General features: G+C 39.6%; 1 protein-coding gene across 1 annotated transcript in view; it reads left to right on the top strand.

Moving 5' to 3' along the window:
- Positions 1–437: 437 nt before the first annotated feature.
- The window catches only part of TSC22D1 (TSC22 domain family member 1), a 115,404-nt gene continuing 98,071 nt past the window's right edge, over positions 438–17,770 (top strand). Inside the window, exon 1 of the mRNA XM_057707424.1 lies at positions 438–3,340. Coding sequence (XP_057563407.1) covers positions 456–3,340 — 2,885 coding nt within the window. The 5' untranslated portion in view covers positions 438–455. The remainder of the gene's footprint in view (positions 3,341–17,770) is intronic.

Raw genomic sequence — 17,770 nt, 5'->3', positions numbered from 1 at the left:
CAGCGGCGGCGGCGGGAGGAGGGGTGGAGGTGGCTTCGGAGTTGTCCGGAGAAGGTGGGCATTTCCTGGCTTTCCCACCCCCTCCCCTGACCTCCCCTAGCCTCCCCTCGCCTCCCCCCTCCCCTGCTCTCCCTCTCCCTCCCGCCCCGCACCCCACGTGAAGCGGCATATAAAGGGGGGTGTGAGGCTAGAGGGGAAAGTGAATGGCGAAGGACTGAAGGGGTCCCCCCTTCGGGTCCCCGGCAGCTCTGTTCACCCTCGTTCATCCTCCCTTTCCGAAGCTCGCCCTCGAAGGCAGGAGCGGCCGGCGCCTTCGGCTGAGGAGGAGGAGGAGGAGGAGGAATCGCGCCGGGCGGAGCGTCAGGTCCCGTTTTCCTCCTCGGCGTCTTGAATACAAAGATTACGGTGCAGAAGGAAATTGCACTCGCCTCCTCCGCCCCCCGGTACCCAACACAATGCATCAGCCGCCCGAGTCCACCGCCGCCGCGGCCGCTGCAGACATTAGTGCTAGGAAGATGGCGCACCCGGCAATGTTCCCTCGAAGGGGCAGTGGTGGTGGCAGCGCCTCTGCTCTCAGTGCAGCAGGTACCGGCGTTGGTAGTAGTGCTCCATCTTCCGAGGATTTTCCGCCTCCGTCGCTGCTCCAGCCGCCACCTCCTGCAGCATCTTCTCTGTCGGGACCACAGCCTCCGCCTCCACAAAGCCTGAACCTCCTTTCGCAGGCTCAGCTGCAGGCACAGCCTCTTGCGCCAGGCGGAACTCAAATGAAAAAGAAAAGTGGCTTCCAGATAACGAGCGTGACCCCGGCTCAGATCTCCGCCAGCATCAGCTCTAACAACAGCATCGCAGAGGACACCGAAAGCTACGACGATCTGGATGAATCTCACACGGAAGATCTGTCGTCTTCCGAGATCCTTGATGTGTCACTTTCCAGGGCTACTGACTTAGGGGAGCCTGAACGCAGCTCCTCAGAAGAGACTCTCAACAACTTCCAGGAAGCTGAGACACCTGGGGCGGTCTCTCCCAACCAGCCCCACCTTCCTCAGCCCCATTTGCCGCACCTTCCACAACAGAATGTTGTGATCAATGGGAATGCTCATCCACACCCCCTCCATCACCACCCTCACATTCATCATGGGCACCACCTCCACCTTGGGCACCACCATCCATCCCATGCCGGTGTGGCCAGTGCACCCATTCCTGGAGGGCCGCCCTCAAGCCCAGTATCCAGAAAACTCTCTACAACTGGAAGCTCTGACAGTGTTATGCCAGTTGCACCAACTTCTGCTGTATCATCCGGTGGCTCCCCTGCATCTGGAATGACTAGTATCCGGGCTCCAAGTACCACCGGCAGTATAGGTATAAGTTCTGTCACAGGCACTAATACGGTGAATAATGTTAACATCTCTGCTGTGGGTAGTTTTAATGCTAATGTGACTAGCAGCGTGCTTGGTAGCGCTAATTTAAGTGCAAGCAGTATTCCCAGTGCTGCTGGTGTGAGTGCTGGGCCCGGAGTGAGCAGCGCTGTTAATGTGAATATGTTGAGTGGCGTGGGCAATGGTACGATTTCTTCCTCCGCTGTCCTTAACAGCGCTCCCAGTGCAGCTGCAGGGATGACTGTGGGATCAGTTTCAAGTCAGCAGCCACAACCAACAGTTAACACGTCGAGATTCAGAGTTGTGAAGTTAGATTCTAGTTCGGAGCCCTTCAAAAAAGGTAGATGGACTTGCACTGAGTTCTATGAAAAAGAGAATGCGGTACCTGCCACCGAAGGGGTGGTGATAAATAAAGCGGTGGAAAGTGTAAAACAAAACCCGGCAGAAGTGACTTCTGAGCGGGAGAGCACTAGTGGGAGCTCAGTGAGCAGTAGCGTCAGCACACTGAGCCACTACACGGAGAGTGTGGGAAGCGGAGAGATGGGAGCCCCGGCTGCCGTGGTGCAGCAGCCCCAGCAACAGCCAGCTCTTCAAGGTGTGGCCCTTCCGCAGATGGACGTGAGTAGCGCTGCTCCACCGAGCATTTCAGCAGTTAGTATGCCACAGAGTATTTCTCAGTCTCAGATCTCGCAAGTACAGTTACCGTCTCAAGAACTGAGCTATCAGCAGAAGCAAGGTCTTCAGCCAGTACCTCTGCAAGCCGCTCTCAGTGCTGCAACTGCTATCCAGCCGCCACCTGTGAGTGTGGTGGGTGTAACTTCAGCTTTAGGTCAGCAGCCTTCCATGTCCAGCCTGGCTCAACCCCAACTGCCCTATTCTCAGGCGGCCCCTCCGGTGCAGGCTCCCCTTCCAGGCGCACCACCCCAGCAGTTGCAATATGGACAGCAGCCGCCGGCTGTGTCTACACAGATGGCCCCAAGCCACGGTACGGCAGTGACTCCAAATCCTGCTTCCGAGTATGTTCAGCCGCAGCCGATTCTTCAAATAGCAGTGTCCTCTGGACAGCCCGCTTCTGCAGGGGTGGCAGCAGGAGCCACGGCGATTCCTATGGCTCAGCCACAGAGCATCCAGCTGCCCGTGCAGCCTGCAGCAGTCCAAGCACAACCTGCAGGGGCATCTGGCCAGCCTGTTGGCCAGGCTCAAACAGCAGTATCTGCCATACCTCCTGGCAGTCAAATTGCAAATATTGGTCAGCAGACAAGCCTACCTACAGCAGTGCAGCAGCCCTCTACCCAAGTCACACCTTCAGTTATCCAGCAAGGTGCTCCTCCGTCTTCACAGATAGTTCCACCTGCTCAAGCTGCGATTCTTCATCAGGGAGTTCAGCCTAGTGCTTCAGGCCTTCCTCAACAGTTGGTCATTGCACCCCAGAGTACCTTGTTAACTGTGCCTCCCCAGCCGCAAGGAGTAGAGTCAGTAGCTCCAGGAGTTGTTTCACAGCAGTTGCCTGCAGTTAGTCCTTTGCCCTCTGCTAGTAGTATTTCTGTTACGAGTCAGGTTAGTTCAGCTGGTCCTTCTGGAATGCCTTCTGCCCCAACAAACTTGGTTCCGTCACAGAAAATAGCACAAGCCCCTGCCACTCAGAATGGTAATTTGGTTCAAAGTGTTAGTCAGCCTCCCTTGATAGCATCTAATATAAATTTGCCTTTGGCACAGCAGATACCACTCAGCTCTACTCAGTTCTCTGCACAATCATTAGCTCAGGCAATTGGAAGCCAAATGGAAGATGCCAGGCGCCCAGCGGAACCCTCCTTAGTTGGCTTACCTCAGACTATCAGTGGTGACAGTGGGGGAATGTCAGCAGTTTCAGATGGGAGTAGCAGCAGCCTAGCAGCCTCTGCTTCTCTTTTCCCGTTGAAGGTGCTACCGCTGACGACACCCCTGGTGGATGGCGAGGATGAGAGGTAAGATCATGCCATGTTTCTGCAGACATTCAGCAGATTTGGTGCATCTGTTCAGTAGCTATGTATATGCACAAGCTTAGTCTAAAGCATCATATATTTTTTTCCTTTTTGTATGTGAAAGTGCATTTTTCTGGTAAGTTTTCTAGAGGAAGAGTTATGGAATGGTTTCAAACTGGTTAGGAAGTGGTAGAAGTAATATGCAAACAATATTTGACAGAATAGTTCTTGAGCATTAAGAATAGATTTGGGAGCACCAAGTGGTTTTGTTGTTTATAAACTGGTTTTTAAAATGACTAATTTTGAGCAGAAGCTTAATTTTTGCTCACCCATCTAACAGTTAATCTATTCTCTTGAGTTACTGAAATTGTCCTGGTCATGTCTTGGGGACGGGACGGGAGGTGGTGGTTCCCACGTTTGTTCCTCCTTTACTGGGCTGGACAACCCTTTTCAGTTCTACTGTGTTTGCTCTTAGTCTGTGAAAGATAATGTTACCTGCTTTTCTTAGTCAGATATTGTAGGAAAGATGACCTAAGCTGGGTTATACAGGTTACCCTCAAACTGTAATTGACCAGCTTTTGTGTACCTATTTAATGATCGTTTTATCTGGACAGTAAAGGAACGGGAATCTTAAAAAGTGTTTTGTGGAGGAGGAGGGCATACACTCTTAAAAATACCAGATTTATCTTTGATAGTAGTGTGCTGTACATTTTTCTTTTTTGCATAGTAGACAAGGTGGTAGCCATTTTAAGGAGTAAAGAAAAAGTCTTAGAGGGTTGAATTTATAGAGACGTGAAACTGACTTTGTCCTCCTGCTAATTTACTCCACCTGCTCTCCTTTTCTCTTCCCAAAACATACTTAAAACCTAAAATACATTATTAAACCAGTGTTTTCTTAATTGGATTGGAAATAATTTGGTTATCATGTTCATTGAATCAAATTGTGTCTTTGAAGCTGGCTAGCTACAAAAGTTGTGAAATCTCTCATGATACTACATGGCTTTAAAATAAGTTGATTTTTAAAGGAATGTTCTTTTCATGAATTTGCCAGTCTGTGACTAACCTTAATCAAAATAATATAGGACTTATGACAAAGGCTATTCATTTTCACTGTCAAACTTTGAGTAAGCTTGAAAGATAATTATCTTAGTATTAGTTGGAGATTTTTGTGATTGAACTTACATCAAACCAGTTGGAACATTTACATTCTATACGTATATCTGCGGTTTTCACTTTGGAGAAATTGAGCATATTTCAAAAGAATTGCAGTTTTAGAAAAACAAAGGCCAAATGCTTCAGTGAGGTTTTCATGATTTCTTTATTTTAGTTAAAAGATAAAGGTAAAGACATGGGTAATTGAAACTAAATTTAAAGTCTAGCCTTTCAAGATTTTTATTATTTTTCTAAGTCATAAAATCTCATTATGTAGCCAAATGTATTCTGTGTCACGTGTATAAAACTGTACTTTAAAAGATAGACCTCTTCTAAGAGGTGATTTCCTTAATAGTCCTATTGTAATTATTGTTAAACCTTTAAATTTATCAAGTCATGCTAGTACTTATCTGTAATTCTAAAGAATTGTTTACCCCAAATATTAATGTTTTCTAAATCTAAGGGGTGTGATGTGAGTAAAGCCCACAGGTGTATTCTGTGGATGCTAAATTTAGAGGAATAAAAGATGGGTCGGATGCACAAATGAAAACCACATATTTTGAATTCAGACCTGCCATGATTTTTGCTAATTACCATTTGTGGTCTCCTGGCATGACTTTCTCCTGTTTTTTTTTTCCCCCTCCTGGCGGTAGGGCATGATAGAGCTTTCCACAACAAGCTGTTCCAGATGATTGAAGTCAGATGTTGCTACTTACAACTAGGTTTTTAACTGTAGAGATAGACTCCCTGTTTAAGATATTAGTACAGCATTAATTTTCCCATATAGTAACTGAGATGAAGATTAACTGGGGGCAAATTATGTAGAAAGGTGTGAAATTAAAGGGACAAAAACAAATGCTGAGAAATATTATTAAATATTGGTGTAAAGTAACTTGAGTTGACTGTACCTGTTTTGAATTAACTACACATTTGAGCCTTTGTTAACATCAGAGTTGTCATCAAAACCAAAAAATTGTTTTTGAGAGGTATCCTTTAAATTCTGAAAAATTAAAATGACCCCTAAAATGTCTATAAAGATCAGATGGGGTAAATTTGTAAATTACTTTCTTTGTGTTTTACTGCAGATTATTTTTTTTTATCACTGTAGTTTGGAAAAAGAATTGTTTCATTTAAACTGGTTCCTGGAAGGGAATTTGAGGATATCCACAAGAGAAAAAAGTGATGATAATTTTTAAAACTGTTTTTAAAGTGATAATGATGAAAATTCTTTTCACTTTTTCTCCCATGTTAGTTTTTAGTTTCTTCCATGTTAGTTTTCATGTCACTTGCGTCTTTTGGGCTTGGTCACCTATTAGTCTCACAGGAGAAAGGAGTACATTGCAATTTCAGTATTAGGACTTAGAAACCACATTACCAATAAAACTTTTGGATGGTAGGAAATGAAGATTCCTTGTTCTTTAGTCATCTTTTGAAATAATATTCTAACCCTTTAAACTTTCAAATGTTTATAACACATGTGGAAAATGCTTTCAGTTGGCCACTAGTGGAGCCTATAAATATTAGAAACATGGATCAGGTGTTAAGATTGTGTCTTGCTTTTTAAAAATCATTCTTATTAAAAAGGTCTTATGTTAGCCTTTAGTGTGAACTTATTTTTACAACACAGGGAGGATACAGGTATTTCACACTGATATATAGTGTTTAGTGTTTTGTGATTGTTAATACAGCCTCTTCTGTGAAATTGGTAAGACTTCTATTCATCCTTCAAGACTCAGCTCACATGTTCCCTCTGAAGCATTGTCTTCACCCAGGAAATGTAGTTTCCTTAGCTCTTTTTAGTGTTCCTCTATTCAAGGCACTGCACACATTCAATTAGAATTATGTTTACCCATTTTCCCCATAAGACTATGAGTTCCTCAAGGGCAAGAGCTAAATATTTTTTGAACGGATTAATGTACAGACCTTTCTCTGCTTTTTCTATCATGATTTAAAATTTGTATTGTCTCTCACCTTAAGCACAACTGTTTGAGATGTAGGATCATATAATTTAATGCAACAAAGTGAAAAGAAATGAATGAAAACACTTGCTTTTTGTACCTCTTTTATCTTTTCATACCTTGAGGTGAATCGACATCTTTTAAATACAGTGCCTGTTATAGAGTAGGCCCTCAAATATTTATTAAAGAGGAATGAGTTTTCTTATCAAATAGTAGTACTTATTTTGCCTACTTCTTAGCATCAGATAAAATACTTTAACTATACTAAATTATAAGTTTTAATTTTTATTAGGTTGTATCTGTACAGTTTAAAGAGTCAAATAGTTTACGTGGTTAGCAAAACAAACAAAAGCTTCCTGCCCTCTTCATTTCCCAGAAGCAATCCGTTTCAGCTCTTTTAGATGGTGATTGTGACATTTACCTCCTAGTCTCTAAATAACTGCTTGTATTGCTATTAGATGTGCCACATAGCCAGGTGGTTAGGAGCATGGACCCTGGAATTGAGACTGCTTAGGTCTGATCCATTCTCCATTGTTACTAGCTGCTTAACCTCTCTGTGCCTCAGTGGGGGTAAACAGTCCCTACCTCAGGGTTGTTACAAGAATTAAATGAATTTGGAAAGCCCTTAGAACTAACTCATATGCCCTATATAAGTGTTTTAAATAAAATACTCCTTGCTTTTGTTTTTGTCTTTATTATATTAACTTCCTGGGTAGAAAATGAACATTAACTTTGTCATGACCTACTCAGTTGGTCCTCCTTCCTTCTGGTCCCCTTCCTCTTAATAGTTTTGATTGCATCACTATTGGTTATTCAGTGTTCTTGTAAAATATAATTACTTTTCCTATCCTGTCTAATGTCCTGCACCTGCCTCCCTCCTCCCACCCCAGCCATCTAGTATGTATGGTATACTTGTGTATATGTTTCTGTATACTGTTTAGCATATAGAAATGTTAGTGGGTTGCCCCATCCCAAGCTTTCATGTGTCATCATCTGTTTCCTCCAAGTTGCCTTTCTCCCCATTTTTGTATGTTTTGGGCTTAACCTTTTGTGATAGAGCCTTTCTTCAGATGTCTGGCAATTCTTGGCCTTCTGCTTGTACTTAAGTGTAGGAGACCAAAGAGCTGATAAGAAGTTCTCAGTATAACTTGTTGACTGTTAGCTTTTACCATAGTGGGGGTCTGGCTGGAATTGTCTTTCCACCTCCCCTCGCCTTAGTTTTCTCTTTAGTAATCACTGATTCAACGTTTCATCCCTTGAGATGTTCAGACATATCAGTTGTTGTTGTCAGTTTTATCTTCCTGAGGAAGTCTCTCCCATATTTCTCTGACCTTCATTCTGGACTGATTGCCTCTTAGACTTGGTATGCAACTATTCACGTTTGTGGGGTTCCTTTCACTGTCATCTGCGGTTGGATCTCCATTTTCCAGTGACCCGTGCCATATTCTTGGCTTACTTGATGTTTTAAAATGGCTGTAGCTTGCCCTGATACTTGAGTCTCTGGTTAGGGAAAGAATATTGGATTGGAAATTGTATTATTTTATAATTTTACTCCACTGCTTTCTAGCTTCCATATTGCTTTTTGAGAAGTTTGAAGCCATTCTGATTCCTTATATATATTACACGTGACCTGTTTGTATGTGGGGTTTTTTCCCTCCCCCCCCATACTCTTGTTTATTCTCTTTCCATCCCTTCTCTCATTCTTTAAATCTCTAAAAGCTTTTAAGATTTTATCTGTTTTTAGTGGTCTGAGATTTTACAATGATGGGTCCTTATGTGGGTTTCTTTTCATTCAGAGTGCTGAGTACTTGGTGTGTCCTTTCAGCCTGGAAACATCTTTTACTTCTGGGACTTTTTCTTGAATGAGGTTGTTGATTATTTCCTTCCAGTTTCCCTTTTTTTCTTTCTCAAACTCCTTTTATTAGGGTAATGGGCCTTCTTGACCAGTCTTCCAATTTTCTCATATTTTGTTTCCTATCTTCCATCTCTTTTTCTTTTTGCTTTACTTCCTTTGAATTTTCATCTGTTATCATAGATTTAATTTCCAAGAGTTTTTGTCTTTGTCCTTTTAGGTAGGATCTATCCTGTTCTAGTAACAATAGTACTTTCTCTTTGCTGTCTGATCCCTGTGTGATCTGTGTCCTCCAGTTTTTGCTTTTTTAGTTTTTATTTGTTTGGTCTTTATCTTTCGTGCTATAATCTTTCCTTAGATGGTGCTTGTGTGTGAGAGAAGGGTGGTAAAATGCTGATTAGAAATTCTGAGAGTCTTGTTAGCTTTGCTTTATGGTAACCTAGCTGGGCACCCCCATATATATTTCTTCACTCAATCGGCTTGTTTTTAGTATGTTCTCCTGCATACTGCTGTGCCTCATTTCCTCAGTCCTGGGATCTTGTGTTTTATATTCACCAGACAATATATTTTCAGTGTTTTGTTGGGGTTGGGGAGGGGTAGTTGGGATCCGTGGGGCTGGTTGCTTCTTAAACAGACTTTTAAACAATCTTCCTTATTTTAGCACTGTCTCCCCCACATCCCACTTCAGATGTATGTAGTACTGCCAATTCCTGAGTCTTTTGGGGATTTTACAGTTTAAATTGGGTTTGTTCTTGGCTTTCCCCACTGTTTGCTGAAGATTTGATTTCCTAGTGTTTGCTAAGTCATTTGTCACTCAACCATCTGCTTTCCAGCTTCCAAATTTTTGTTTCTATTGTCTTTTTGCCCATTCTCTCAGTCTTTCTGGGCTTATGGTTTTATATCTTAAAGAATTTCTTTTTTGTCATTTTAGTGGGGTTTTTAGGAAAGGAGTGTAAAATAGATGTGTTTAACATTACACATCTGTTTCAATTGTAGAATACTGCACTATTAAATGTAAAGAATGATGTTAATTTTAAGAATTCACGCTCCAAGGTTTGATTTATAATTAGTACATAAATTTTGAGTGGAATTGCTTGGCTTATATTCAGCAGAAATAAGAATGGCATATAACTTGGTATTTCAATTCACAGATGTGATTATAAATGTTAGAATTAGATTCAGTTAATATTTATTATCACATTTAACTACTCAACAACCTTGTGAATTAAGTTTTTTCCTAATGTAATGGCGAATAAACGGAAGCATATTAAGTTTATTAGAGAAGCCAAGTGAGTTGTGTAAGCTTCTATACGTAACAGGAAAGCAAAACGGTTTAAAAGCCGTTTTTCCAATTCAGAATCTGGTGCTGTTTCTACTACTCATTAAGCCAACAAGGGGTAAGGGTGATGCCCATAAGTAATATTAGAGTGGCTGAAAACTTGAAAAAAGGCAGGCTTTGTTGATTTTTGTATTAGTACAAGTAATGGCATTGTCATAGAACATACCAGCATTTACCTGTCAGCCCTTGGTGAGAAAAAAGTGGGTAAAGTCATAAGAGTAGTGTACCTGGAATACGGTAGACAGACAGATGTCAAGTGAATTAATTTTAACATTTTTTGGGGAAAGTTTTATGAAAATTATCTTTCCAGGAAAATCATTTTAATTTTCTAGTAATTTAAATTCTGTCTTTGTAATGTTGGCTTTGGAATTGCAAAACCTTTCTTATTTAGAGAGTTCAATTTAAAAATACAGAACTGCGCAAAGCATGCCCTGTTCTGGTGCGACAATATCAGAACCCTGGTGGTTGGTTTTTACTACATCACTGTGTCGTTAGGGTTGAATATGTCGTGGTAAGAATATGCTTTAATGGCTTATTAAAAAAAATTACATGAGGGAAAAAATGGTAAAGGATGTTTACATTTTAAAAGAACGGATCTATAATGAGTTTTGGATTCCAGTGACTTTTTTCCTAGTCTCACATATATTCCAGTGTCCTCTCTCCCCAGCCCTTCACTTCTTCCTTACTAGTTAGCTTGATGTGAAAATCTTAGTTGACCTTTCAACCTCATTAGGTCTAATTGACCTTTGTTTTCCTTCCTTGAAACACCCACTCTCTTTTACTTTCAGTGATATCCTGCTTAGTTTCTTCCCACCTTTCTGGCTACTCCTTTTCATTTTCCTTCAGTTCGGCTCCTTTATCAGACTCTCAGCGTTGGAGTTTCTTTGGATTTGAGTCCTCTTCCCACTACTACCCATTCCCAAGGTAATCCGCTGTTCCCTGGCTTCAGATACGGTCTGCTTTCAATTCCTGCATGCGTATCACTAGCCCACTAGTCTCTTCTTAGCTCTGGACTGATCCGGTCCTCTGCCTTCCTGTTGTCTGTGCTTACATTCTCACAGCCTCTCAGTTTCAACAGATCATGAAGTGAACCTCTTCATTGCTTAACGTCTCAAGTTTCTTTTTCAGTCATCTTCATTTTAATAAATGCTATTTCTTACTCTAGTTCTTCACTTTAGAAATCTGAGTCATTCTTGATGGCTTCCTTTTCCTCACCCTCTGCATTCTGACCATTATATTCTAAATATATCTTGAATTTATCTTTTCTTTCCCTATCTCTGTTGCCACAACTCTAGTCTAAGATAACATAGTCAAAAGCACTGCAGTAGCTTCCTCACCAACTTCCTGCATACGTTCTTGCCTTTCCCTGATTTTATGTCTTGTAGTCAGAATGATATTCTTAAAGTGGAAATCTGTTTAGGTCACTCGCCCCAAACCCCTAAAGCCTTCATATTTCTTTTAAGTTAATTACCTTTCGCTCTTGCTCACTTCTGGCCTCACATGCCTCTTTTTCCCTTCACTTTCTGTGCCCCAGCTGCTTTCTTTCAGTTCCTCAGGTTGCCATCCATTCTCACTCGCTTCTCCAGGCTTTGGCTCGCACTGTTCCTTTAGCCTGACCACCCCCTGTGTCACCTTCCCTCAATTCCTCCTCAAAGCCTCACTGTCACTTAGAGAGGCCTTCTCTGACACCAGTCTAAAGGTTCTTTGTTAGTACTGTTGAAGACCATCTTGTTCTTTATAGTGCTTAGTACAGTTTGTATTGAATAATTAGTTTTTGTTTTTGGGATTATCTCTTTGATGATTTTTAAGCTTCATGAATAGAGGTGTTTGGTTTGCTGCTGTATATTCAGAGTGTGTTTCAGTGCCTTACAGTAGATACTCTGTAAAAATCTGCTTAATGAATAAGTGAAGAAAAAAATATTTAGTATTGCCTTAAGTTCAGCTTCTTTTTAAAAACAGTTATATTTGAAAGGTAAATAAGTTCTTTAAAAATCATATGATATCACTTTTTTAATATAGATGATTGAGAATTAATTACTTTTCGCTGTGTTTATAAGCAAAAAAGAAATGCTTAGTTGCTGCTGCTAACAAGCATTTTGTTTGTTTTGTATTTACATATGTTTATGACAGTAAAAGTTCTCCAACTTGAATAAAACAAACAAAACCCCCATTTACTAGGGTGAGTCAAAAATTATCTGCACTTTGGCTGTAAAATTTACAGAAGTTTTAATATAACCAGAGTGCGTGTAATTTTTGACTTACTCTCGTATTTCTAAATTAGAATGTAGTATTCTTTATCTCCTTTTGACTGATTCAGCTATTTAGCATAAATGATTCTCAAATATCTAAGTATTACCTTGGAAGTTCTTTGCAGCTTCAGCTGTTTAAAATATAAACATTGAACTGGTAAAATGCCATTTGTTTTTATTAAAGGAGTTTTGTTTGTTAGGCAGTTTAGTAAGCATTGAGTTAATTACTTGGTTTCAAATTCCTAACCCTTTGGTATTTCTCATCTTCTGAGGTGGCCCACACTCTGTCTGTGGAGTGTTTCTCTCTAAATAAAATCTCTAAATAAACTTCTTAACCTATCAAAAAAAACCCTAATCCATCTGTTTTACTTATGATCATTGTAGCTACTTATTACTAAACTAGTAAGTTATGGATTCTATTAAGAGAAAAGAACTATGAAAAAGATTTTGCAGTGATTAGAATTAGCAGTAAATTTAATTGATTATATATGGGTATTAAATGGGAGTAAAAAGTATTAAGAGATGAGGCCTTTACTTTTAAGGTTGGGGTTATTAAACACAGGAGGGGAAATGCAGAATCTGATGTTGTAGCGTGCTTATCTGAGGCTAGTTCTGAGAGTCTTTAAATGTTTTCATATCCTTTTTGTGGATATACCAGTGTTAAACCTGGCTGCTTGGCTTAAAACCATGTTTGTGTTGACTGGGGCAAAGATTTACTGTGGCTTGATTTTATTAAGAATTAACTTTAGATTATGGTGAGTGGTATTGCCTTTTCTCATCCACGGAGCCATAGTGAAAGGTAGTCTGAGCTTCATGGGGATAAGACAGATGAGATAGCATCTTATTTTTCCAGGAATCCCACATTATTTTTGTAATATCAGGTCACTACTTAGGTCGAGGAACTCCTGATACTCTGTGTGTACATGCCTGAGTGTTCTTTTTTTTAGTAAATTGTAGATGGATGAATTGAGTATAAAATAGCTCTTTGACAAGACTTCATTTTCTCCCCGCTCACCTAGTTATCTTATTTCTTTGGTTATTAGGGTTAGTGTATAGTTACATGGTAACAAACAGCATATTGACTAGTTAGAAACATATGAATGTACAATTGAAATGATATCGAGCATTAAATTTTTGCTATTACGTGGCTAGTGGTGATAGTAATACAACCTGACTCTTGTATGGTTTGGGGGTTGGGGGCTAAGTTTCAAACAAAACTCCTTGGAATAGGTTATATACTCGTGAGTCATAGCCGTCTTAAAGTTGATAGGATGCTTCTGATCCATTTTCACAGAGGAAGAAACTGAGTCTTAGTCTTATTTATTTAGTCAGTAATTAAATATTGTGTTCCTCCCATGTGTCATATGCTGTTTCTGGCTTCTCATGGACAGACTACAACAATTTAGTAATAGTAGTAGTAATAGTTGTAGTAGGAGTAGTTGAAAATTATAGTACTTGTTATATGCAAGGTCTACGCACTTTACATTTATCAACTTGTTTAATTCTCAGAACAACCTTATGAGGTATAAGCACCATTATTATCCACATTTTGCAGGTAAGGAAATTGAGGGATAGAACAATTAAGTAATTTATTCAAGGTCACATAGCTAGTAAGTGGGAGCTAGGATTTAAACCCAGTCAGTCTGGGTCTAGAGTTTGTGCCCTTAATGACTTCCTTGCTCTGCGCTCTCTAGCATATGATCAGAACCAAGATGTTCCGACTGTTGTTTCCTTAGCGTAAGTGCATTGGAAGGCACTGGGAACTGCAGGTATTTCTTATATTATTATATCCTCAAATACACTTGTTTTGATCTTGGAAGTTTGGATGGAGATGGTACCCTTGTTCTTCTTTTTTTAAAAATATATACCTATTTATTTTTGGCTGCATCCGGTCTTAGTTGTAGTACGCAGGCTCTTTCATTGCAGAGTGTGGGCTCTCTAGTTGAGGCGTGTAGGCTGCAGAGCACGTGGGCTCTCTTACTTGCCCCGATGCATGTGGAATCTTAGTTCCCTGGCCAGGGATTGAACTCACGTTCCCTGTGTTGGAAGGTGGATTCTTAACCACTGGACCACCAGGGAAGCCCTACTCAGAATATAAGCTCCTTGAGAGCAAGGATGTTACCCATCTGTTTTTACGTCTGTATTTCCACTGCATGAAGGATAACCTGCTTTATAGTATGTTCCGAAATGTTGGTTGAATAATTGAGTGCAGACGTGGCAGAAACACACCTCCATGATCATCTGGGAAAGGGTTATAATTACTGCCAAATACTTTGCCACCCTGTTATTGTTATTGCATAGCGGTTTTGATAGACAGGAGTAAGGTTCGTTTCTTCTCAGATATGTTACTGTACCTGTTACATTAAATTCTCTCTGTCTCCCCCTCCCTGACCTATACTGGGTATATTTATTGAGTTGGGTACTAGATGTAAATCATTATATCTGGTAATGATGTGGGCAGAGATGTAATCTAACATGGTTCTTGTTCTCAAGTAGTGTATACTGCATATACATGGGGAAATTAAGAGAGATAAATAACAGTTTTAAACAACATGAAATGTGAAATCAAAGAATCAGAAAATTTAAGCTGGAAATCTTGATCACATTCAACTTTTGGCTTATAGGTAGAGGAACAAGTTCAGAGAAGCTACGTGAATTCCTGACACAGTGCTACAAAATGTTTCTTAGACTAACTGGAAGGCTAGCCTCCAAAATGACATAGGAAGTTGCATTCAGAGTTCACGGATGAGATATAATTGAGCTGTGGTTGGTTAGGAAAGCAGTGTTGTTTGACCTGACTTTTCAATGTTTCAGGCAGGAGAATGTTAATAAAAATGGGAGGAAATAAGGAAAACATGCTGGGCATCAGTAAGACAGCAGTTGGGCTTAATAGAGTAAGTTTGTCTAAGGAGGTGATAGGAAGTGACTGAAGATTAAATTGGGGAGTGATTTTTGCCCTCAACACTTGCTAACCAGCTGATGTTCAAGGAAAATTAGTATAAAAGGAATCTGTAATTTGGATTGGAATGGGGGTACACTTGGAACAGGAAGGAGAAGTTAGGAAATTATGTTTTTCTGTTACTTGTTAATGAATGAAAGAAAGAAATTAGAGGAATAGTGATTTCTGTTGTAGAATGATTCAGTACAGGAAAGCTTTGGTTAGCAAATTTTTCAACTTATAAAAACACTCTATTCACTTTCCTAGCCTCTCCTCCCTTAAAGCAGTGTTTCATTTCTCTTATATTAAAAAAAAAACCTAATTTCCCAGAAAAGCTTTATTTATAGCTGCTGTTTTGAAGGTCTGAAGGATAAGTGGTTATAACCTTCAGGTAGGATTTGTAGCAATTTAATGTTTTCATAGGATTTATCTGTGTCTGTAATCCAAAGCAGATGTGTCCCAAAATATTTAGTAGTGAAAGGAAATCCAAGTTAATGTGAGCTAAATATTTAGGATTGGTTCTTTACTTTAGTGATCGTAGCTGCTTTCTTTTCCTACTAACCAGATTCCATTGCCAGTCTCTTCCAGGCATTAGAAAGAGGTGGAATTATTTCTTTTTATCCCCTGAGCACTCCTAGGTCTCTACCAAAAGGGAAATGGTATAGATTTATTTAAACGAGAAAAGCATGAAAGATATCATTGACAATAAATGAGTAGTTTGATTATTTTATTGACATTTAAAGTGCCACAAAACTTATTACTCCTTTATATGTTGGTGCATTGTTTCATTTTGCTTGCCATTTAAAAAATTTGAGACTACATACACATATGTGTGGGTACACATACAAAGGAATATAATTTTTCAAAAGGACATTTGAGATTGTCTTTAGATTACAAAATGTCCTGGGTATTTGAACGGATGTGATTTATTTACTGTGTATATCATAGCACTGTTTATATCCTTAAAGAGAGCCTACAGCTGAATTTAAGAATAAGTGTGTGTGTGTGTGTGTATATATATATATATATATATATATATATGTATACATATACATGAAATAAAAAGATACAGGTACCGGATTCAGTATATATTACTCTCTGCTTTTGGTCCTTTGTGTCAGGTTTTTACCCACTTATAATTTATCTTGTAATATTTACATCTAGTTTTGTAAGCTTCTTAAAACACTTTGGGAAATGACTTAGAATAGAAAGCCAATCAATGGGAAAAGTATGGCAAGGTAGAATATGGTGTGTCATGAGAGCTACTGATAAAGCAGTATTAGGAGACAGAAGGTAAAGATCATATGCTTTTGAAGAGGTGACATTTGAGAGAAGCTTGATAGCCATGGGGGTTAGTAAGTCACTTTAGTGGAGAAAACATACCAAAAGGGTTCAAGGTACAGGGAATATTTATGGAAAAGAACACAGGACATAGTCTAAGTTGGTAGGAGATAGTGTCTGTATACAGGAACATAGAAGATAAGGCTAAGTTTGAAAAGCCTCAAAGGCAGGATTGTCAAGTTTGGACTTCATTGGACTTAGAATGGAGGGCCCTTCTTATTTTTGTTGTAGTGGCCTTGATCAGTCCGTGCTGTGTTTGAGGAAAGTGGTGACGTTACTTTGCATGTCTAGTTGCTTCCTTCCTTAATGGGGTATGAGAAGTTCAGTGATTCCTTTTCTGTCACTGGTGGAAATGGAGGCACATTCTCTGTGGGTGCAGTCTGAGATAATGGATTGAACCAGTGATCTTGGCCTCATTAGGAAAGCTAAGAAGGTAAGGACCCAGTCCACACATGGTAACACTCCTGAAATAAGGCAAGTGTTTCACATTTTCCTAGCTTTCAGGCTGGTAAGATTATTCTGTAAGAAATTCATAATGTGTTAAAAATAAATGTTAGACCTCTACAGATAGAAATTGCAGAGAATATTTTCAGTAGTAAAATTAAAAGTCCCTAATAGATGCTAAGATTTAAGTAAATTATTACTAATGATTTTTATTTTTAGTGAAATTACTAATGAATAAATGACATCAGTTACCTATTCTGTATGAAGTGTTGTGTAGATACTGACTTATTTAGGCATTTTGCTATAATAAACATTATTCCCTCCCACCAGTTTTTTCTTTGAAATATTTTTGTTAATTACCTTTTTCAGCACAGTAAACCACATAATTGTATCAAGGAAAGTTGATTTGTCATTTCAAATGTTTTTAATCTCTTTTTTTTTAGAAATGGATAACCCAACCCACTTACTTTCTTCTATGAGGAAGTTTCTGTTTATGCTTACCATAATGTTTTCTTGGTTTTGTACTTTTAGACAGTTTTGTTGTATTTTCAACAATGAGAAGGATTCTCTTTCTATTAAGGGAAATACTCTCATGTTTTGAAAATTACTTTCGAAAGGTGCTATTCAGTGAAATTTAGCCAATTTATTTTGGAAAAAATGCTGCTTTATAGTTATCTTTTTTGTTTAATATTTGTTTCTTCAAGTGTATTGTTCGGGTGTTAGGCGGTGAGGTGAAGTGAGTGACTCCCTGGCTTTGGCTGTAGTGTCCACTGATCAGGTGCTAACGAGCCACCACATGTCTGGGTCTTTCCTTCTCTTTGTTTTAAAAGGCTTGATCATTGTGCAGTCTGTCTTAACTTCTCTTTCAGAGTCAAGCATGGAGCCATATGTTGTCTTTGGTGGATGTTCCATGGTAGGGTAGAATTTGGGAATGAGGGATGTTTAACTAATTCCTGAGCTGTTCTTCATCCTCATTGTGTTATTCTCCTCTTTGGGGATCTACCAAACATTATTAACCAGCTAGTTTGTGAAATGACATCAGGATTTATATGTTTGTACAACTGATTATATTTTATTATTAGGAATTTTACCTATTTTGAGGTTCCAGGGAGGAAGAGTGGATCCAGAATGAGGAAGTGGGATAAGTTCAAGCTAGGTAT

This window comes from Hippopotamus amphibius, chromosome 14, assembly GCF_030028045.1.
Source record: "Hippopotamus amphibius kiboko isolate mHipAmp2 chromosome 14, mHipAmp2.hap2, whole genome shotgun sequence".
Taxonomy (NCBI): Eukaryota; Metazoa; Chordata; class Mammalia; order Artiodactyla; family Hippopotamidae; genus Hippopotamus; species Hippopotamus amphibius.
The sequence above is the reverse complement of the archived record's forward strand: the minus strand, read 5'-3'. Positions and strand labels throughout refer to the sequence as shown.